The sequence below is a fragment of the Malus domestica genome, chromosome 12, assembly GCF_042453785.1.
Source record: "Malus domestica chromosome 12, GDT2T_hap1".
In the NCBI taxonomy this organism is placed as follows: Eukaryota; Viridiplantae; Streptophyta; class Magnoliopsida; order Rosales; family Rosaceae; genus Malus; species Malus domestica.
This window is the reverse complement of record NC_091672.1, coordinates 6,959,550-6,983,287: the sequence shown is the minus strand read 5'-3', so window position 1 is coordinate 6,983,287 and position 23,738 is coordinate 6,959,550. Positions and strand designations below refer to the sequence as shown.

At 38.6% G+C, this 23,738-nt stretch overlaps 2 protein-coding genes and 1 long non-coding RNA gene across 6 annotated transcripts; 2 read left to right on the top strand and 1 right to left on the bottom strand.

The window, feature by feature from the left end:
• Positions 1-598: 598 nt before the first annotated feature.
• Positions 599-1,323, top strand: LOC114819924 (uncharacterized). Its single transcript, XR_003767238.2, has 2 exons — positions 599-737; positions 912-1,323. It is a non-coding gene; the product is annotated as an uncharacterized lncRNA (long non-coding RNA).
• Positions 1,324-11,194: 9,871 nt separating this feature from the next.
• LOC139189795 (secreted RxLR effector protein 161-like) lies at positions 11,195-11,620 on the top strand. Its single transcript, XM_070809021.1, has one exon. The coding sequence runs from the start codon at positions 11,195-11,197 to the stop codon at positions 11,618-11,620; it is 426 nt and encodes a 141-aa protein (XP_070665122.1).
• A 7,581-nt stretch (positions 11,621-19,201) lies between these two features.
• LOC103449691 (FT-interacting protein 3) lies at positions 19,202-23,156 on the bottom strand. Of its 4 annotated transcripts, none has more exons than XM_008389018.4 (3): positions 22,615-23,156; positions 22,233-22,286; positions 19,202-21,981 (listed from the first exon to the last, which is right to left on the bottom strand). In XM_008389018.4, exon 3 carries the CDS (start codon positions 21,867-21,869, stop codon positions 19,545-19,547), a length of 2,325 nt encoding a protein of 774 aa, XP_008387240.2. In that variant the 5' UTR covers positions 21,870-21,981; positions 22,233-22,286; positions 22,615-23,156; the 3' UTR covers positions 19,202-19,544. The 4 variants fall into 4 exon arrangements, with proteins under 4 accessions (XP_008387240.2, XP_008387242.2, XP_008387239.2 ...); XM_008389020.4 differs by having other exon boundaries at positions 22,253-22,286; positions 22,674-23,040; XM_008389017.4 differs by having other exon boundaries at positions 22,674-23,032.
• Positions 23,157-23,738: the final 582 nt, after the last annotated feature.

The window sequence follows — 23,738 nt, the reverse complement described above, 5'->3', positions numbered from 1 at the left end:
ATTGTCTAATATTCGAGTTAAAACATTATTAATTATGTTTAATGGACTGCTTAAGATATTGCTAAGTCTACAAAGGCTAGGACGGCCAAGCATCAAACAAAAACTTGCCTCACAATGAACAGGTCTGAGTCCAGCAAACAAGCCTAACCTAGGAGCTACAGCCACCACAAGGCCCCGAAAATTTCCAAATATTTTAGCATTATGTAAAATTAAAATAAAAACAAAAAAACAGAAAGAGACAACTGTGATAGGGAAAATGTATGGGCCATTTCAACAATGTAATATTTCAATTTCAACTGGGTTATCTAGTGGTGTGGGTGAGTAGGGTGATACGTACAAATAGGTTAAAGATTCATGAACTCCTCATTTGTAACCTCAAAAAGGAATATTTCAATTTAAGGGAGGAGAAAAAGAGCCATTGTCTCTCCTCAAATGTAGGATGAATGATGAGCCAAAATAGGGTTTTGTTCTTGTCTCTCGGAGCTGAAAGTTTTCCCTAAACTCGCTATTTTTATCAAGGAACGCCTTTTAAGGAAATACACTTAATTTTTTTCATACCAACTCTATATAAGGACCTTCAAGGTTAGTTCTTTGAATCAACGACTCTCTTTTTATCTCACTTGTACATATTTCACACGCGTGCACAAACACACACACATCCCACAAAATCAAGATGGAGCGTTCCGGGCGTTTGTTTTCAACTATCTTCATCCTCATCTTACTTTTGGTGGCTATTGGTATCTCTCTTTCCTTATCTTAATTTGATCTTTATATCTAACCCAAGATATAACAATATAGTATTGTCGAAAGAAGTTTTGAATTCGAATATTCCTTCTCCCGTTGATATAATGGAAAACCGGAATTTTATAAAATCATATATGTGTTTTGATATATTGATGCATGTTTGGCAGGAACGGGGCCAATGGTTACTGAGGGGAAGACAAACGAGAACTCGTCAAAGAATGAGAAGTCATCGAAGATTTGTGAGTCTCCGAGCCATAAATACCGCGGTATTTGCTTTCGGTCAAGCAATTGTGCAACTACATGCAAAAAAGAGGGATTTATGGGAGGCAAATGTGCTGGCTTCCGGATGAGATGTGTATGCACTAAAAAATGTTAAGTCATACAAAAACTAACGTACGTATTTGGATGCATGCGTGGGAATAAAAGAATTTTTTGTTTTGTTTGTTTGAAGAGAATAAATGACTAAACCCTAATTCACAATGGGTTTCCATGTGCCTTTGTTTTTTGTTGTTTTACGTTGAACATATATGTTTAAACGACTTAAGATTTTCCATCAATGCATTTTTCTTTTCAATTGTTTCTCGAAAGAGTGCACCGTTTGTCTCTAATGAGAATTTAGAAAATGAGATAACATAGTAGTTCCTGCCAATAGAGTCTTTTCCCTAACAGGCTGGACTAGTCTATAGGAATCACTGCTAGCTGCTACAATTAAAAAGTACTTAGTCTCAAACTAGAATGCCAAAACCTTAATATTCATGGCCACAACCTTTACTTGCCCATCTGTTTTACCTACTTACAAGTATCTCTGTCTCTCAAATCGCATGCTCCTATCATCGTGCCTATTATTTTGGGCTCTCCTGGGATTAGTAATGGACCTATGCATTGAGATTTCTTTGTTTTTGTACTTTTAAGTTAGTAATACAAACTTCTTGTCTTGTATGATTTTCTCTTTATAAATTGTCATGTACTTATAGGTTAGCCTCGCTTATTTTTCTTTTCTTTTTCTTGTCGAGTGATTAGAATGAGCACCGATCCTCAAATAAACGACTTGTTATTTGATAATAAGATACTATTTGATGCCTCTCTCTAGTGTGTTGTAGCTTGAGGAAAGATTGGCTAGATTCCGCTTGTATCAAACAATAAAAGAATGTCATTAATACTAATATTAGATTTGACTCTTGTGAATAAGGAATTCGATATCCCATTATTATGGTAGGTTCACCATGTGATTTACCCAAATTCCTTCACACCATCGTGTAAAATATTTTTCTATAATAAAATTATGGAAATCCAATGTTCTAAAAATCTTCGTCTGACGTGCCTAATTCCCCTGCCTAGGCGTTAGACGATTGGCCGCTGTCCTAATTAGTTCTTAGGTGTTTGAAAATTAATAAAATACGCTTAAACCTGCCTAGGTCGAGACTCCCACCTAGATAGAAAATCGATAACTTTCGTTTTGCCTTTTATTTTTGTCAATTAAATGAAAATGACTTGTTGAATACTTTGATGAACACTCACTATATGCTTATTCCCAATGTTTTCAACATGGTCTTATACTTTAGGGTAATATTAGGGAGACTAAATTTGTAGAAAAAAAATTGATAAACTAAATGACATGGAAGTTGATTGGATTGTTTCTTAAGCATTAATAAACATGATCATTTCTATTGGTGACACATTATTTAGTTTATAAATTTTGTCTACAACTTTAGTCTCCCCCTATACTTTATAATCTATATGTCATTTTATTTTGCACTTTATGTATTCCAATACAATTATGTGTTTTTAAGTATAAATAAGCACTTTCTTATACAATATATAATAATTTACTTAAATTTGTTTAGTTCGTCTAAACACCAGGCCCCAACCCACACCCCCCTCCCCCCACCCCAACATCTTATATAATTTGTGAAAGTCCAATCCAAGTTGATCATCAGTGCCTAAAATTGACCCATAGAAGAATAGTTTGTGAAATATTGACATTCATTATTCATGCCTAAATTATGGTTTTGATTTGAGTTTGGGTTCATACCGAGTCCCAAGTATATATCGGAAAATACGATAACTAATGAAAAGAATCTTCATAGATAAAAATTTAAAATAAAAAAAAAAACTGACAAGTTAAAGAATTTAATTGTTGCAAATGACCCTGTACTACAATGGTAGAAATGAGTGTTATGCTTTCACCACAACGTGGGTTCGAACACCATTAACTTCTTATTCTAACATCTAATCTAACAAATCCATTGTTTGACCCAAAAAAAATAGAACTTAATGATGCGATGAAAGTTAAGCACTCAAATTAAACCCTCTTGTTGTCAAATTGTAGTATAAATGCAAGTAGGGATCGTTCTAAACCGGGGATTAGGAGGGCTTGCTAAAACCTCTAAACTAACTCAAAAACATAAAAACAAAGTTAAAACGTTTGAATAGACTCACAAGACTCAAAACAACTTTAAAACACTCAAAACTGCCTAAAAACACAAACTAGGCAGTTTCTGACTCTAACACAACTTTGGACGAATTTAGTGTTTTGGCTTGAATCAAAACACTCAAAAACACAAACAAAACAGAAATTTAACACTTTGAAACAAGAAAGTAAAAAGGGGGATTTTGGTTTTGATGAATTTGAAACAAACAAACAAATTATTAAACTAGGCAGATTGTAAGACAAATTTAAGGAATACGATGATGGATGGATTAGTTAGATGTCCGTTCTTCACACATGACACACTTGTACATGAATCGATTTCCAATTGCTTTCAATAAACTATGATACTCAACACCCCAGATTAACCGTGATGCACAAATTAACCCTCAGATTTTCCTTTACTCATTAAATTGGATGAATGCATGCGACAACCCAAATCATTCTCTAAAAGTCCCCTATATGAATGCATAATAGAGATACAATCAGAGATCATTACGTTCAATGAAAATCATAAGTGTTGACGAGACAATTATAACTATGAATGCATGATACAATTGCCAAGAATTCAATTAACGCGATTGTGATAGACAACCTTCACTACTCATGAATATAAACTTGTAACGATTAGGTGAAACTCATTTATATTCTAGCATCTAATTCATGCATGAAAACTAAGTATGCATCCTTAATAAACATACAAGAATCAGTTATGAATAAAATAGATAATTGAATTGCAATCACAACTTATCAAATCACAATTGGAAGAAATCAATTCAAATCTCAAGCATGTTCATGGCTTCAAACTTCCCCCTAACTAAATAGGGGTTTAGCCACTCATAATTGCAACAAAATTAGAAAATAACAAAGTAGACATTGAAAGCAAGAACGGAGTACACCTAAAACGCTCCAAAGTTCCAAGCTTGAAACGTCAAGGACCTTTGTTTTCAACACCTTGTTGTAGCACAAGTGTCTAGGATGTGTATGGATATATGGATGGAATGGATTTGCACGGCTAAGAGATGAAAGTGTATGGATTGGTGAGATGTAGTATGGCTAGATGAATGGATGGAGGTCATGGCAAAGAAATTGTGTTTGTGAATGAAGTTGTGAGATGTGAAATGTAGTGTCTTTGGATGTGGCCCCCAAATTATGGTGAAGGGTGGATGTATTTATAGGCTAGGGAGAGGAGTGTATGGAGTTGTAATGAGTGGATGTAATGGGTGTAGTGGGTGAGTGTTGTGGTAATGAGTGGATGTAATGGGTGTAGTGGGTGGATGTTTGGTAATGAGTGGATGTAATGGGTGTAGTGGATGAATGTTTGGTAATGAATGTAATGGGTGTAGTGGGTGGATGTTGGGTAATGAGTGGATGTAATGGGTGTAGTGGATGAATGTTTGGTAATGAGTGGATATAATGGGTGTAGTGGGTGGATGTAATGGGTGTAGTGGATGAGTGTTTGGTAATGAGTGGATGTAATGGGTGTAGTGGATGGATGTTTGGAGAATGGATGTGTTGGGTGAAATGAGTGGATGTAATGGTAGGTGAATGTGTTGGGTGAAATGAGTGGATGTAGTGGTAGGTGAATGGATGTGTTAGGTGAAATGAGTGTGCTAAAATGGTTATTTATAGGGAGAGGATGATACACAAACTTCAAATTTCGTCCATTCCTTTTGCTCCAAGCATATGCCATCCATTCCATGCCCAAAAATGCTCCAAAATGCTCCAAAATGCACTTCTTTGCCACATTAACCCTTTGGACCTACAAACACACGAAAATAGCTTAAAATACTAAAATAACTACGAACTAACAACATAAATGCCAAGAAATAAGCTAACTAAGTCGCATAAATATGCTCCTATCACTTAATGGTCAATAAATAGACCTTAAGTGATTCTAAAACTGGTTTTTTTTTTTTCAGAAGTACTTTTCGGTTTGCCTCTCAAAGTTGTATAGAGCTACCAATTTCCCTCATGTACTTTAATTTTAGCCGATTACCCACCTGAACTCTAAGTTTTGCCAATTAGTCCCCTAAAATTTTATAAATAACCAATTCCGCCCCTAGAGTTAGATTTTAAAATTTTTGATCTAATTTTCATCCATCCAATTTTCCATTCTTTTTGTCCCCATACAGTTGTCATGTGTTGTTGACGTGATCAAAATGGATGAAAAATTGGATGAAAATTTTTAAAATCTAGCGTCATGAGGGAAATTGGCTATTTATAAAAATTCAGGGGGTAATCGATTAAAATTAAAGTTCAAGGGGGAAATTGACTAATTATACAAGTTTATGGGTAATCGGCCAAAGTTAAAGTTCAATGGGGGGAAATTAACAGCTCTATACAAGTTTAGGAGAAATGAACAAATATGTCTTCTTTTTTAAAAGGTCATTAATGTTGCAGTCATATTTAGAATAAGAATGTGATTGTGTAAATCCTAGGAGATATAGGAAAGTATCTTATATTCCTATTAGGAGTAGATTACCTATTAAATATTGTAATCCTAAAGGGAAAGGTATTTGCATATCCTACTACTATAAATAAAGGCACAATGGGGTGAATCAAACACACCTGACAATTAAATCAATCTCTCTTATTTCTAATTGTGGTCAGCCCCGTCTCTCCCTCTAAACCCTAGATCGTTCAATCAAATAGGCCTACAACACGTTATCAGCACGCTCTTGCAGAAAGCTAAGGAATTGACGCATCATAAGAGGAGGCTATCATCCACCAAATTCAAAGGCTTATTCGTTTTCTGCTAATCAAGTATGCTTAAAATAAAAGAAGATATTTAAAACGTCCACGAAGTATGAAAACATTCCCCATGATGCATGAACCCTTCTATGTTTATATTTTCCTTTCAATATATATATATTTTGTATATGTTTATATATTTGTCAATATATATATTTATTTCATGCATCGCACAATTAAATTGTTATGTGGAATTTGTGAGTCAATGTATTAAATTAAATTAAAAGCATATTTAGGGTTTCCTAAACCCTAAGGGATTGTTTTTGTTTTTTAAAAAAAAAAAGAAATTGGGCATGGTGCGGCACACCCACCGCACCATCACTGTGCATGCTAACACCAGGCTTCGGCCTGAGGTCAATTTAAAAGGCTTGAAGCCCTAAGCCCGTTTCCATTTTTGACATGTGGCCTACTGCTCCATCTTGGACTGCACCAAGTTTCGGCTTAGGTTCCACGTAGCCCAGGCCCGCAGCCTTCATCCACCAACCTAGTCAGCTGGGCCCTTCCCCTTCGCACGCGTCAACCAGCCCACAAGGCTGGGCTTGGTCCTTGCGGCCCATTCCTGCAGCTAGCCCTATTATGACTGGGCTCCCCATGACTAAACCCTCAAGGCCAGCCCCTACTGAACCTTGACCTGTGCAACCCCCTTCGGCCCAAACTAAAACCCAGCTGAGGCTGGGGCTTCTCCCTCACGCCCCGTGGCCTGCAGCCCATTCCCGAGGATTTTAGACCTTACCTTTCTACTTAAGGCACCCAACCAAGCCCAAATTATTTTGGGGCTATATTGTTTTATCTAATAATATTATGTTAATATTATTTAGCTTCTACAATCGACCCCGTATGGCCCAATTTATTGAATTAATTAAAAGTGACCTGCAATCCATTAATCTAATAATGAATCCAAAACTATTGACATGAAGATCACTTTTGGACATTAATGATTCAATAATTTATTTTTATACTTTGAACCATCACATACTTTCGTAGTAACGAAGCTCTCACACTTGAGTTCCCGAAGAACCTCAAATCCACTATATTCAAATTAGTATATTGCATTCTGTGTTTATTGCATGAACCTCTCATTATGAACTAATCATTCATAAAACTAAATTGAACATGTAGTTTCAAATTTAGTGCCTTTGAAACCCAAAGTTTTCATTCAAAACATACCACATGAAACTTGTAGTTTTCATGAATTAAACCAATACATGTCTATAGAATCTGTATGTTCTATGATATATGTTTATGGCTTACCATATGACTACTCATGTTTTTTCCTCTATTTTAGGGACATGTTGAACTTGAACAAGCTCGATTTCTCCGCTCTAGAAATCTCTGGAAGAAACTATCTGAAGTGGGTTTAAGACATGAAGCTTTATCTAACTGCAAAGGGCATTAAAGCCACCATCGAGACACCTATCGCCAACAAACTTGTTGACGAAGCTCAGAAGGCTACTGCAATGATCTTCATTCGAAGACACATCCATGATGCACTGCAGACTGAGTATCTCACTGAGGAGAACCCACGCACCCTCTAGCTTACTCTGGCCGACTGTTTCGATCACCAGAAAGACATATACTTGCCTAAAGCAAGACACGACTGGCAGCATCTTCATTTCCAGGACTTTAAGTCCATGAATGAATACAACTCCGAAGTTTGTAGAATCCATTCTTTGTTGAAATTCTGCAAAGTGGAACTAACCGAATCAGATCTCCTGGAGAAAACATAATCGACCTTCCATGCCACCAATATTTTCCTGCAATAACAATATAGGGCACAAATATTTACCAAGTTTTCAGATTTAATCTCTGTTTTACTTCTTGCTGAAAAGCAGAACCAACTTTTGATGAAGAATCATCAAGCTCGACCCACTGGCTCGAACGCCGCGCCTGAAGCGCATGTGACCTATTCTAGCAGCCATAAACGACGAAAAAATCATCGTGACTGTGGCAATGGGTGGCAAGCCCAACCACTGGCCCAAGGTCAACAGAGTGCCACACCTAAGGGAAGAAATATGACCCAATAGCGTCCACCACTCACCCCTAAGTCCCCAAACTTCAAGAACAAGGGCGAAGCTCTCGTTTAGCCCGTTTCTACTAAACTGGACATGTGCTATCATTGTAGATCAAAGGATCATTAGTCATGCGTATGCCGAGCTTCCTTTGAGGCTATTGCCAAGTATCATTCCCGTCGTAAGTCTAATTTTGCACATGTGGATCATCCAGAAGATGCAACTACATCAATGGAGATATCGAATTTTCAGGAGATGTCAATGCGTAGGGATGACTAAATTAGACATGTTTTTAGGTTGTTTACCCCCTAGTTGCCTAACCCACTAGGAGTGGCTGGCCCTACCCCATCTATTTTGCTAGGTTTATGGTTTAATTTTGAACAATTTTTCTTAGTATTTGGAATAATTTGTTTGGTTTTGGTTTGTTTTGAATTATGGATTGTTATTGGAATGGATATTATTTTCTCGAATTGCTTAATTGAATGAATGGACTTATATTCATGCATGTGACCAATTCAATCAATTTATACCTAGGTATGTCTCGTAGGGAAGTTAGTTGTCTGACAAATAGTGCAACCACGCACACTATCTTGCGAGAACGACACTATTTTACTAACTTCATACCCATGAAAGCTCATTTGACAACTCTCTCAGGCTCATCCAACCTGATTAAAGGATACGGAAAGGCACATATCGTGTTGTCTAATGGTACAATTCTGACCATTAAAGAGGCACTCTATTCTCCACATTCCGAAAGAACGTTTCTGAGTTTTAGAGATATTCAAGATAATCAATATCATCTTGAAACGACTTAAGATCATGATTCAAAATTTCTTTGTATCACTTCGTATGAATATGGCCAGAAGCATATTCACGAGAAGTTGGAACACTTGCCGAGTAGGTTGTACATCACAACCATTCATGGCATAGAAGCCCACAGTGTGGCCGGCCCTATGCATGAGTTCCAGGACACTTTGTTGCTTTGGCATGACCATTTGGGACATCCTGGACGTGACATGATGCGCCGTATCCTCAAATCTTCACACGGGCATAAGTTACATCCCTATGTTAGAGTTCCACCATGCAAAGCGTGTTCTTTAGGGAAGTTGAATACTCAGCCCTCATATACAAAGATTATTCACAACCCCCCTAAATTTCTTCAGATGATTCAAAGGGACATTTGTGGACCTATCCAACCAACCTGCGGACCACTTAGACACTTTATGGTATTGGTTGATGCATCGACACGATGGTCACATATTTTCTTATTGTCCACACGCAACGCCACGTTTGCTAAACTTTTAGCTCAAATAATTAAGCTAAGGGCTCACCACCCTAATTATCCGATTAAGTCGATTCGACTGGATAATGCTGGAGAGTTTACGTCATAGACTTTTAACGATTATTGCATGTCAGTAAAGATTGATGTGGAACATCATGTGCCTCATGTTCACACCCAAAACGGCCTGGCAAAAACTTTCATAAAGCACCTTTAATTGATAGCTCAGACTTTGGTTATGATAACCAAACTGTCGGTATCTGCCTAGGGCTATGCAATATTGCACGTAGCGTTGGTCCGCCTGAGGCCCACTGCTACCCAACCATATTCACCGTTACAGTTGGTCACTAGATACGAGCCTGATGTCTCGCATTTACGGGTGTTTGGGTGCGCCATTTATGCCCCAATAGCGCCGCCACTACGTACCAAAATGGGTCCTCAGAGAAAAATAGGAATCTATGTTGGTTATGATTCACCATCAATTGTTCGATACTTAGAACCCTTGACAGGATATCTCTATACCGCACATTTTGTGGATTGTCACTTTGATGAAATAGTCTTCCCTTCGTTAGCGGGAGATAAGCTTACTAACGTTCCCGTAGAACGTCGTGAATTGTCATGGTATGCTCCCACTATATCTCATTTAGATCCCCGTATTACCCAATCTGAAACTAAGGTGCGACGAATTATAGATCTTCAGAGCATTGCTCAAAGCATGCCTAATGTTTTTAATGATCTAGCAAAGGTGACAAGATCACATAGACCCGTTGCAAACACACCTGCAAGGATAGATGCACCCCGCGTACGTCAACAACCCGCCTGGGAAGGCCGGACCGTCCTGAAGGTGGGGAGGTCGCACCCTTCACATGACAAGGTACATTGACGACTAGCCAATCACCTACTCCAACCCTAAAGCGTGGCAGACCTCTTGGTTCAAAAAATTCACAACCCCAGAAGAGGAAAATGGCACCAACTAGTGACCCTAGTTTGAATCCGACCATCACTCACTCATCTGTTCCAAAGCATGAAGTTATTCTAGATTACGGTGATACTTCAAATGAAACATATCGGCCTCTGGAAAATCTTGAGATTTCGGTCCACTACACAGTATTGGATGAGGTTTGGAATAGGAATGAGATGCTCATTGACGATGCATTCTCATACTCAGTAGCTACTGACATCATGTTTAGCAATGACATTGAACCACGTTCCGTCGATGAATGCTGACGTAAAACCAATTGGTCAAACTGGAAACAAGCAATCCAGGTCGAACTCGATTCACTCACGAAACATAGGGTATTTGGACCTATCGTTCTTACATCACCACGTGTGAAGCCTGTTGGCTACAAGTGGGTTTTTATGAGGTAGCGTAATGAGAATAATGAAATAGTGCGAGAAGACATATTCCCCCGTAATAGACGTTATAACGTTCTGCTACCTAATCAATTTGGTAGTTTCCAAAAAAAACTGAATATACAGCTTATGGACGTGGTAACTGCGTATCTCTATGGGGATCTAAATAAAGAAATATACATGAAAGTTCCAGAAGGACTTCCATTGACTGGTTCAAATAGTTCTAGACCACGGAACACTCTTTCAATTAGGTTGAGGAAATCACTCTGCGGATTGAAACAATCCGGGTGGATGTGGTATAACCGTCTGAGTGAATATTTGACAAGTCAGGGTTATGTGAATAACGAACAATGCCCATCCGTGTTCATAAAGAAGTCACATTCCGGATTTGCAATCATTGCAGTTTATGTCGATGACATGAATCTCATTGGGACTCCTGCAGAGCTTAAGGAAATTGCTGCACATTTGAAATCAGAATTTAAGATGAAGGATCATAGGAAAACTCGATATTACCTTAGCCTGGAGATCGAGCATTGTTCGAATTGAATCCTAGTACATCAATCAAACTACACCCAAAAGGTGTGGCCTTGTTTTAATGAAGATAAAGCGAAGCCTTCGAGTACACCCATGGTCGTTCGAACTCTAGATGCTAAACGAGATCCCTTCCGTCTAAAGGAGGATAAGGAAGAGATTTTGGAACCCGAAGTTCCTTACCTAAGTGCAATTGGGGCTTTATTGTACTTGGCTCAGTACGCTAGACCTGACATCTTCTTCGCTGTGAATCTATTGGCTAGATACAACAATGCGCCCACATGCAGGCACTGTAATGGTGTTAAAGACATTTTCCGCTACCTTAAGGGTACTACGGATTTGGGCTTGTTCTATACCAACAAATCTCCAAGTATTGCCGCCCCCTATGGTACTCGGAATGATTCTCGCCTTGTTGGTTACGTAGAGGCTGGATATCTATCTGACCCACATAGAGCATGTTCTCAAACAGGTTATGTCTTTACCGTTGGAGACACTGCTATATCTTGGATGTCTACCAAGTAAACGCTAGTTGCGACTTCGTCTAACCATGCTGAGATTCTCGCCCTACATGAAGCTTCGCGTAAGTGCTTTTGGCTAAGAGAAGTTATGGGACACATTCGAAGCATTAGTGGTCTTACATCAGTCATTGACCTTCCTACGATAATCTTTGAAGACAATGCAGCATGTATCAAGCAGTTGAATAAGGGATATATCAAGGGAGACAACACCAAGCACATAGCGCCAAAGTTCTTTTACTCACACCAGCAGCAGGAGCATCAAAACATTGAAGTCAAGCAAATCTATTCCTAGGACAACCTAGCCGATCTCTTCACCAAGTCGTTGCCCAAGTCAACATTTCAGAAGCTCATCCAAGGAATCGATATGCGTAAATTATCTGGGTTGAATCGCTTGTAGTTCTCTTATTTAAAAGTTATGTCTAACTCAGGGGAGTATCTAGAAGCATACTCACATGATCTTAATGCACTATTTTTCCTACGATTAGGAGCATTTTTCCCACTGGGTTTTTGCTACCTAACGAGGTTTTAATGAGGCACCCATCATGGGATGATCATACTCCGTTGAGTTCACTACCTTCGTCCAGTTTAACGTTTGTTTTTAGACATTATGCATACTTCTCACTTTTCTCCTTAGTCTATGGGTTTTCCTCATGCCTTAGGTTTTACCATAGCGAGGTTTTGTGAGTTTTACTACAAATGCATACTTCAAATAAATTTAAGACTCGCGATCACCCGTTGTGCCGATGACTTCATCAACTATTCTACCTTATCTGCTGAAGATCTGATGCGATGGTTTGTTGAGTATTTACACACTCAATGGGGAATGTTGCAGTCATATTTAGAATAGGAATGTGATTGTGTAAATCCTAAGAGATATGGGAAAGTATCTTATATTCCTATTAGGAGTAGATTACCTATTAAATGTTGTAATCCTAAAGGGAAAGGTATTTACCTATCCTACTACTATAAATAAAGGCACACTGGGGTGAATCAAACACACCTCACAATTAAATCAATCTCTCTTCTCTCTAATTGTGGTCGCCCCCCCCCCCCCTCTCTCTCTCTAAACCCTAGATCGTTCAATCAAATAGGCCTACAACAATGAATTCATTGATTGGGATAAAAAGCAACACAATACAAAGACGCTAGCCATAACCCAGCACCATCAAGTCGTACGGTCTTGAAAAAGGTACATCAACAATGGCATCAAATGGTTCTTCAAACCACGAACACTCTGGGGGTACAAGAGAGAGCAATGTGGTAAGCAGCCTTATTTGATTGGCAACACGTGTGGGTAGCAGTAGCTCCAATGATCATCCACAATGTGTCCGATTAAAGTTTCGATGCAAATTTTCATCGTCTCTAGTTTTGACGAAAATGCACCTGCAAAACAATCAACACCTTTGATCAAAGCCTCACGCGCCCATGAGGTGGGAGAGTTAGGCCAATGGATCTCTGATGACTAAGTTAGTTTCTCTAAGAAGAGTAAATTGTTTAGGGCTTTTAGGCATAGCAAAAGTTTACCGAAATTTGATAGAATATATAGGGGAGTGACCGGCCATAGTGTTAGGGTTTTACCCTACACATGGTGGCACCCTATTAGCCAAGGTTTAATGGAAAAATATTCTCAAGATATTAAATAGGAAATAATATCTTCAGATAATGGAGTAATTAATTGATTTAAATAGGGATTACTTACTTGAATGGAATCAATCTTCAATTATGAATGTATTAAATAGAGGATTCGGGTAATTAATCATTATCTTTAATGCTTTGACTTTTCCTTGCCAATGACAGGTGAGTTGTGGGCAGTCGTATTCAGTGCAGGAACCTTCAGGGGTGTGAGCTGTACGTGGAAGCATCTGAGGAGTCTGCACATTTAATAAGGGCAATCTTGTCTTTCTTGAGCAAGAATTCACGTGTCACCTCTAGAATTTTTGGGATTATTTTAGGCTCCACAGTATTGACTTAACCATTTTGCAGAGCTAAACGATCTAGAGTGAATACATTGTATCAAATAAAAGATGTATAACATCGTAAATACACAAATATAATTTATTCAGAGTCAGATCTATTTCCTCGAATGATTATGTAATGGAATTTTCTGCTGCTGCTTAATTCCATGTGCTATGGTTTATATATCTAGTTTCTAACCAAAATCCAAAGCTATATTTTCCATGAAATACTGCTTTCAAAATGCTAGCAATAGGACTAATCGAGCTAGCAAAATTCATCGGATTGGTGATTCAGTAGAGAGATTAATCGCCAGATAATCCATTAAAATTCATCGCAAGTTGGTGGCAACGGAAACATCATTCATGCTGATATGGATGTAACAAAAGCCAAGGCTAGAGCAGCGACTGAATGTTGTTTCGTCATATTTGTTTCATTGGTATGTTGTTTAGAAGAGAGGCTTCTAACTTAGAAGTTCTAAGCATTCTGCTGGCATCGTTTACCACCTTCTCTTCAGCTCTATCAGCGTTTCGATATGATCTCATCAACAACAAAAAAGAAAAAATGAGAACAATGTTATTTGTACTACTTTTACTAACTAGTTTGTTGAAAACTTTTTAAATGCATGTGAACTCCACGTATGTATGCAGAATTCATTTTTATTAGAGACGTGGTAGCCAATATTGTGGTCAGCAAAAATGATCCAAATACCAACAATAAAAATGGCTTATTTGTGCCAATTAATACAACGATCTAGTAGTATTACTCTTCACTTGTAAGTGAGAAGTCTTATGTTCAATTTTCGCACTTCACTTGTTAGTGAGAAGTCTTGGGTTTGATTCTGGCCAAAGACGAATTTGAACAACATTATTACAAGCTCATTATAGATTAGGGAACTTTAACGAAAAGCACCCGGTACTGTTCACTTTAACGAAAAACCATATTTTTACACTAAAAAGTCAATTCTGATACTATTCACTTTACCCTTTATTTTGTCCTTATCATTAAAACTCAAAGTTTTCAAGCCCTTTTCGTTAGTTTTCCTTATAGATTAAGCTCATCCTTAATGTACATAATATCATTTATTAAAAAAAAATTATTTTTCGATATTCCTTGAAATTTGATATTAATTTAGGCGTAATTTAGTGAAGTATAACTTATATTGGGCCGTACCACAGGGGACTCCTCAATTTGGACCAAACTCGTTTTGGCATGTCTTTATGGGGCCAGATTTTAACGAAACTACCGTGTAAAAAGAACAATACTTGGTTACTCAAAGATGAGTAGAAATTCCCACTCAAAATTATTCGTTATCAATTTATAGAACTTTTTGTTTATAATCAGAACCGTTCAAATTATAAATTACCCTATAAAGATCGCCTCTACAAAAAATCAATTAAAAATAAGATCGTTTAGTCATCAAATTGTTTGAAAACAAATGAACGGTATGGGTAAAATGTGACATCCCACATCGCCCAGGGGAGTGATCCTTAAATGTATATTCTCATCCCTATCTAGCACGAGGCCTTTTAGGAGCTCACTGGCTTCAGCTTCCATAGGAACTCTGAAGTTAAGCGAGAAAGGGCCAGAGCAATCCCAGGATGAGTGACCTCCTAGGAAGTTGCTCGTGAATTCCTAGAAACAAAACCGTGAAGGCGTAGTCGGGGTCCAAAGTGGACAATACCGTACTACGATGGTGGAGCGGGCTTGGGAAGTTATCCGTCCCGAGCCGGGATGTGACAATTTGATATCAGAGCCTATCCCTGGCCGGAAGTGTGCCGACGAGGACGTCGTGCCCCTAAGGGGGTGGATTGTGACATCCCACATCGCTCAGGGGAGTGATCCTTAAATGTATATTCTCATCCCTACTTAACACGAGGCCTTTTGGGATCTCACTGGCTTTGGGTTCCGTAGGAACTCTGAAGTTAAGCGAGAAGATGGCCAGAGCAATCCCAGGATGGGTGACCTCCTGAGAAGTTGCTCGTGAGTTCCCAGAAACAAAACCGTAAGGACGTGGTTGGGGTCCAAACCGGACAATATTGTGCTACGGTGGTGGAGCGGGCCCGGGAAGTGATCCGCCACAGGCCGGGATGTGACATAAAAGCATTACAAACCGTCTATGTATTTACTACAATATATTGACTAAACAACCTTATTTTTAATTTATTTTTTGCATAGATGATCTTTACAGTGTGATTCATAGTATGAACGATTCTGATCATAAGCATAAAGCTCTGTGATTAAAACACTAAGATTTTTAAGTAGGAGATTCTACTCATTTTTTAGTAGCCAAATATTATTCGTCTAAAAATTGAGCTTAAACATAAAGCAAAATAGGATAAACTTTTAGAATTTCTAGCCTATTAAAAAAAACTGACATATGTTAATTAATATAAGGTAATTCGAGGGGTTGCTCCCAACATAAATATGGGAAAAGGATCCTATCCGGATCCTCTTTGTGGGGATTCGGATAATCAATCAATTATGTTCTTTTATTGTACATTGTACGGTCAGAAATCATTTTAAATTTAAAATTTAAAATTGAATATAATTAGTATATAACAAAAATTGACCGTACGATGTACGATGAACGAATATGATTGATTGATTCTCCGGATCTGCTACCTTTTCCATAAATATGAAAGTTGTGTTAAAAAATAGCACATAGTTGGATATTGACGTGTCAATGCCATTCCATAGCGCCACATTCCCTAGAAATATTTGGTTGGGAATATATTGGTTGGGAAGTCTATAAAAATAAAGGTGTGACTTGGGTCTCACGTTCATCCTTAACCATTGTGGAATGCCTACTTTCATACAAAGTTTTACATAAATACACGATCTATCTTGTAAATCTTCCAAGTGTCACTCTGATCAGAGTTGGAGATTATCAATTTATTTCCTTGTCCTCTAAAATGAAGAAATATAGACCTCGTTTTATAAGGAGGATTGGCTTGGTCCGTTTAGATATGATTATTCATCATATTATACGCATTTTGAAAAAAGAAAGAAATGATAATTTTTTTATTTTGTCCAAATTAAAGGTTACTCATGAAGAAAAGTTGTCCATGTTTTCTGTCAAAATATCGAACTTTTTAATTTAGTTACCTATATGTAAACTTAGTTGCTTCAAGTATGAGTATGAGATCTGCTAGCACCGAACAATTACTGAGTTCTGCTAGTATTATAGTCTAAATATCATTCCTCATTTATAGGTAGCTAGGTTCTAACTATTATTGATGGCAAGTGTGATCACAAATTCCCAATTCCTTAATGGAAAATATCGTTGCATGAGAAATAAGCATAAGTGCCTCTAACTCTACCCCTTGGATAAAAGAAACTTAAAAGTGTTTTGAGTCATAAAAGCGCTTCTAGAAAAGCACATGGTTATATGACATTTGCTTTTCTTTTTTTAAATAACCTGGACAAATGTTGGCATGCCTCAACCAATAGCATGGCTTGGCAATTATCCATAAGCCCATCAAATGCTCAACCAAATGCCTCGATGACAAAAGTCAAAAAAATCGATTGAAATTCGAAAATTTTTGTGCCCTACGCGTGCTGTTTCTCTAGAAGAGAAGTTCCAAACTTTTGGCTCATTTTGAAGTGCTTTTAAAATAGTTAAAAGCGATTTTAGTGAATATAATTTTGGATCCAATTTTTCGTAAAAATGGCACGTGAATCCTAGAAAATTGCTTCATACAAAAAGCACATAACTAGTGTTTCATGCAGAAAGCACTTAAAATGCTTTTGGAATCCAAAAACATTTTTTTCTAAAAGCATTGTCAGTCGTTTGAAAAACAGTTCCAAACAAGCCATTTTATATTAAGGTCCCATTAGGTACATAAACCAAAGGAAAATGAAACCCGATCTCTAGACCACATTTATTAAAGGAGTGTGCTACACCCCTTGATAATTTATGTCCGTTGATCTTCTTCAATTCATCCGATCCGACGGCCGAAAATTAAAAAAGTGTGTGAGAAGTAAAATAGGGTGTGTTGATATCACACCCCTTATTGAACCCCTTGATGAGCATCTCTCTCATAGACATGAGCCCGAACCATTATGCATTAGAAAGGCGAATAATGTGGTCCAAACAACATTCCGGAGCCGAACATAAATTGGGTTATTGGGTACAATACAGGCTGTAAAGATTAAATAAAACAAGAGAGAGGTCCCCCCCCCTCCCCCTGAATCTTTGATATGGTCCTGCTCCTAGCAGTCAAACAATAGCAGCTGAACATTAAACAGTCTCCGGTAAACAGGGTTAAATTTTAACTTTTTACATTGTACTTTTCCCCATATTTATTCAGTCTTTGTTCTTTTTACACGCGATCGAATTCGGAAGCAAGATAGTAACCTGTATAAAATGAATTTATTGTCACAATTACCTCGAGTCTAATAATATATTGTCAAGTAAAAAAAAAATTCACACATAACATGATGTTATTAGACTGAAAAAGCTCGTGATACTAAATCAAGTGGCCTAACCAATATCGACATGATTCTTCAAACAAAACATTAGGGAGACGAAAAAGAGATAAAACTGCAAGAGCAATCTTAGTCTGTCACCATTACTTGAATTTTCTAACTAACTAGAATAGACCAACTCGAATTAAATAGGTCAAATTTCAAATGTCCCTGTTTTTTGTTATCCATTGGCGTCACTGTCCAAATACAGAAATGCACCATTATAACAAGCATTTATAATCGTTATGCTATATAATATTGGAACCGGATCCTCCCCTGAGCTTAGAAGGCTGACCCTTCTGAGCAAAAAATCCGAGCCATTAAAATTTGATTCAAAGGCTACAAACAAGGAACCCCTCTAAAAGTTATAATAATTGCAGTCGTTAAATCAAATTTCAATGGCCCGTGTGATTTTCTCAGAAGGCTAATTGAATCAAATTTTAACTATCCGTGTGATTTACTTGAGGCTCAGCCCCCTAAGCAGGGGATCGGTTCCTTTAATATATAAACATAAATATTATACATAATATTATATCGCTGTCACCAAATTCCAGATGACCATATTATATTAATAAATTTACGCGACAGGTCTCTGTCCATAAAATCATACCAAACCACACACGTTCAAATTCAATTAAACCAGACTTCTGGTTTAGCATCCACAAAGGGTAGGCAGCCTATACATGTTGTGAAGGCTATTTTATCCGGAAACAAGTACAATATCCCGATCATTAGTCGACCGAGTCATTCCTCCTTACAAGCAAATTACACTTTAGCATGTGCACAAACTTGTGTTTTTATGCATTTAATCAAATAATTTGGACGCACGTCACAATGATTTGCAGATAACGATGAATGCATCATTCGTAAATCGTGATAGGGAGCCAAACAATGTTCTATACCATTGTTCATTCCCACATGTCATGTGTAAACATCGAAAGCAATACGTTCGACCAGAAGAACTTCACAAAAGATCAAAAGGTCGTACCCAGTGCACAAGGCTCCCGCTTTACACAGGGTGTGGGAGAGGTGAATGTCGGCTAGCCTTACCCCCATTTATGGAGAGGCTGCTCCCAAGTCTCGAACCCGAGACCTACCGCTCATGGGCGAAGGCACTTGCCATCGCACCAAGTGCGACCTCAAGAACTTCACAAAAGATGAGTTAACAAAAATACTAAAGATGTAATTAAGCACATAACGGTTCAGCATTCCAATCACAGCCTACAAAATTACAAATGAACATAAACTAGTCACCTTAGATAAAGTTTTTTCCATTTGACGGCATAATTAACTGAAAATTTTTCAAAAACTACTACCTTCAAGACGAGGTCTAAATACAGCATACTGGGAACCTCACGTTCTCCATGGTCTTCGTTGCAGCTACGCATTCAGAATGGAACAGCTCAACGAGGTACCGCATCTTCTTCATTAACTAAACACGAAATGGCGGATAGTAGAATGCCCTGCCACTCAAAGGCAACTCAAAATAAATAAAACGGTCTTCCTCACAGCATGCAGTCAGTTCTAGCCGGCAACCTCCTGAAGAAATTCAGCGGCACAGAAGGAAGCTTATGACGGAATCTTGGGTGTCTCAGCACATAAAATCCAGCAAGAAGAGCCACAACCTGGAACGGAGTAACATACAGAACAATCGCTGCAATCAGACAGAAAAGCACAAACAGTGCAGTAGCTCTCGGGTCTCTCCAGCTCAGCAAAGATTGCAGCCTCTCCCCTTGAGTAGCCAAGTCGCCAACCACTGTCTGGATTCTCCCTGCAATACTCCTCAACCTATCATATCTCATCCTCACTATGTCAGAAGGCCGCGAAGTAGGGAATGTATCAAATTCTTCATCAAGTTCATCGGGATGTGCAGAATCTGCATGAGACAGACGAGTGTCCATGTGAGGAGGGTGCCTTGGCCTCCATCTATAGTACCAAACTCCAATCAAGAAGAGGTAGAGGAAAATTGTAGGCAATATGAGCTCCGGGTACATGACCAGAATAATAAAGAGGATGTGAATGAGTACGGTAGTAATGGGGTTTTTCCAGTTGCAGATCTGATCAAACCATTTTCCAACAGCAATTATCCCACCAAAAACATTCATAATCCTGAAAAAGTTAGCTTTGCTTCTTCTCATACTCCACATGTGGGAGCCCACATCCAGCATATATTCGACCACCTCTTTCCTCAACGGTGGCTCAGCGCGGCTCAGCCTTATCGATACAATCTGAGTGGCCTGGTGCCTCAAACTATCAAGCTGACTTACAGTCAATGGATGAATGTAGTGCATTTTTGGCAGCAGGGGCTGTGAGTACATGTGCATCATGTTAAGCAGAGAAGAGCAAGTGAACCGCACGGCCATATGAATTTCACCCATCTTCTTTACACCATTTGGGTGCAGAACCAAAAGCGGGTACGAGTGTGTGTAAACCCGATCAGTCTCGAGGGTGGAGAGACGAATCCTTACCTTCCCAATTCTTGCATCCTTGGCCCCTCCAGCCTTTTCTCCCCCATGCAGATGGCAGTTATCAAATACCCCAATTGTTATGACAGTACAAGGATCAAACACTTCCCAAGTGTACTGCTCATTCCACCTGGGCATAAAGCTATCAATAATGGTTCTTGTTCGAACCCATTTCTGCCCATATTTCGCCACACAATACGCATCTGTCGTACCCCTCCCATCTTTGGTCTTCATTGGCATCAACCCCTGAGCATTCAGAATTCCCACTTCAAGGATCCCAATGCTGGACTTCCACAACGGTTTTGCTGTCGGTCGAAGATCACTACTATAGTGTGTTGATTCATCAAGGACATGGTAACCACCTTCCAGACAGATCCTCATATGAATCCTGCTTGCAAACTTGATTTCCTTCTTCTTTTCCCCTTCTACAATAACATGCTTTTCAAGATTGTGCCAGCTAGTGTTAACAGGTTTATGATCATACCTTCGGGGCACATACTGCAGAGGAATTGCACATCTCCCCAAAACTTCATCTTTGTTAGGTGCAATTCTGTCCTCCACACTCAAAATCAAGGGCTCCTCAAATGGTTCTGATGCAACAAACATTAAATCTTCGTTCCACATAGGATTTATGCTCCTGCTTGGAGAAATCCTAGTTCTCAAAGCTTGAGTTCCAAGTATAGCTTTCACATAAACTTCAGGATACCGACCCTTATCACTCGGCATCAAATCCTGAGCTTCAATCACATTAACCCTCAAATACCAAAGCTTAGGAGAGAGATACACCTTTGATCGGATATTTGCAAGACTGTCAGCTCCGCTAATTGTGGCAGCATCGGAATGCCATGCTTCAGGAAAAGCTTCATCAGCTTGGGTGCCCATCCATACAGCCAACATCAGCTCTCCCCTTGCCTTGTTCCCCTTATGATCTTCCAATCTATACCACTGTGGTGCCAGAGGACTATCGGGAGGAACACGTTTTGGAACCTCGTTCAGATCAAAAGAAACACGGCCCATGAAATCATCCTTCATAAGATCCTTGTCCTTCACAATGACCTCAAGAACCGTCGCCTGAATACGATCTTTCGAGAATGCGAAAACCTGGTTCCACTCCGGATTTGACTTCTTCTCAAAATGTCGAGTCGCGCCTTTGTAATTCCCAAGCTTAACTTCGACATAAGGGTCACAGCTACCAGTAACATCTTTCGTGGGCAAGTCCTTCGCCTTAACAACCCGGACATAGAGGTACTGCATCTGCTCAACGAGGTCATACGTGCTCGTTAGCTTGTCACCGGAGATCCTCCCCCCACCGAGGTGGGGTTTGGTCTCCTTCAAAGCAAAGTCTTCCGGGGGAGGTCTCTGCATCTTTCGGGTTCGATACCAGAGGTGCCCAGGCAAAAATGAAGCTGAAGTTGAACGGTTGGATTAAATGAGGTTAAGGAACTAGTTTTGAATTAATTCAAATGTTCCCAGAAACCTAAAACATGGGAAAAACAAAATTAAGTAGCCGTTAGGTATAAGGAAAACCAAAAGCCTAGTCAAGCAAAGCGACCAAACTTCTCGGAATATTCAAAACACCAACCGCATTGTCTGACCTAAACAAATAAAATACTACAAATTACCATGTTAAGAACTCAAAACGGAAAATATATGCAAACAAAACGCATAGACATCTGAAATCATTAATTAAATTAATTCTAACTAAATTAGAAGAACTTAGATCTTTACATTGGGGTTTAAAGAGTAACCTTCCGAAGCAGCGGAGAAATTCAAGCTTCAGATCTGAAACCACAGCAACCCAGAGTCAGAAGACATAAACAGAAGAGTGAGAAAATCGAAAATGCTTTTCATATAATGTGTTTGGCTGCCGAGAAAATGAGGAAAAGTGAAAAACAAAGCATGCTGTGATTACCAAATTAAATTTTCCTTTACAGTGAACCCAGAAAAGCAAAAATATTTATGACTAAATCCAGAACATTAATTTCCTCTTAGGAACTTAGCATTTCAGTTTCCAAAATTTTCTCTTTTATTTTCCTCAGATTTCCCAGAAAATAAAATACAGCAAAAACATACAGAAGTGAGAGCAAAACAAAAAGCGTCAGAAGAATACCTTACAATGTCGGCGGAGGGGAACGGTAGAAGAGAGAGAGAGAGAGAGAAGAAGTTTACCTCTTGAGAAGGAAAAAGATGAATCAGCAAGGCTTCACAGAAAAAACCCGAAACCCAAAAGCATTCATCTTTCAAAAACAAAAAAAATGGAAAATAAATATAAAAATGCAATGCTTCTCAGATGGAAGCGACGGAGGAGGGTTTCATTGGGTTTGGTGAGAGTGAGAGATCAAAAGAGATAAGGATGAAGAAGTAGAAGAAGCAATCTCTTCCATTCTAGAGAGAGAACTGCTGAAGGGGTAGAGAGAGAAAAGGTGAGAGAAGCAAAGCAGAGAGAGGGAGAGAGCGCTTTTGCTTTTGGGTGGGATCTGTTGAATATGTGAGAGAGGTACAGAGAGAGAGTAGTCAGCCTCTATTTTACCTCTCTTCTTTATTGCTTTTACTCACTCTGTGCGTTTGTGGGTCTCTCTCTCTTCTTTCTCTCTCTTCTTTCTCTCTGGTGGTGCTTCAGAGTGGTGGGGGTGAGGCCAACAGGTCCTCTTCGGATTCTTTTAGGAAGGATTTTGAAAATTTATCATTCGTATTATCAGTTTTTATTAAATAAATGTTTATGTTTAATTTTAAATAAAAATATTAAAAAATAATTTCTGACAATACGATATACGATGATCGATCACGATTCACGGATCATCAAGATCCTCACAAAGAGAAACCAGCTAGGATTCGGTTTCGAGTTGAGGTTGGAAAACGAACGGGTCAAGCGTGTGTAGGACTGTTGTCGGACCTCGCACGTGTGTCCGCATATGGTTTTGTGATAGGAATTAGGAATACTGTTTTTCTTTTCCTTTTTACAGAACAATATAATTAATTTTTTTTTTTTTTTGTGGTTTACAAGATGATTTGAGATGAGGGTTATTAATTAATTCAACAGAATGTAAGAATAATGTGCATGCATAACGCAAATGTCAATGTTGAGTAATTTTTATGTGATAATGCACACAAGAGGTGGGACAATAGGTGGGATAGAGTGAGGGAGAAGGATCCTCGCCGGATTCTTTTTCTAGAGATTCCGGAGATCTTATGATCGTGACCGTTCATTGTACATCGTACGGTCAGTTTTTGTTA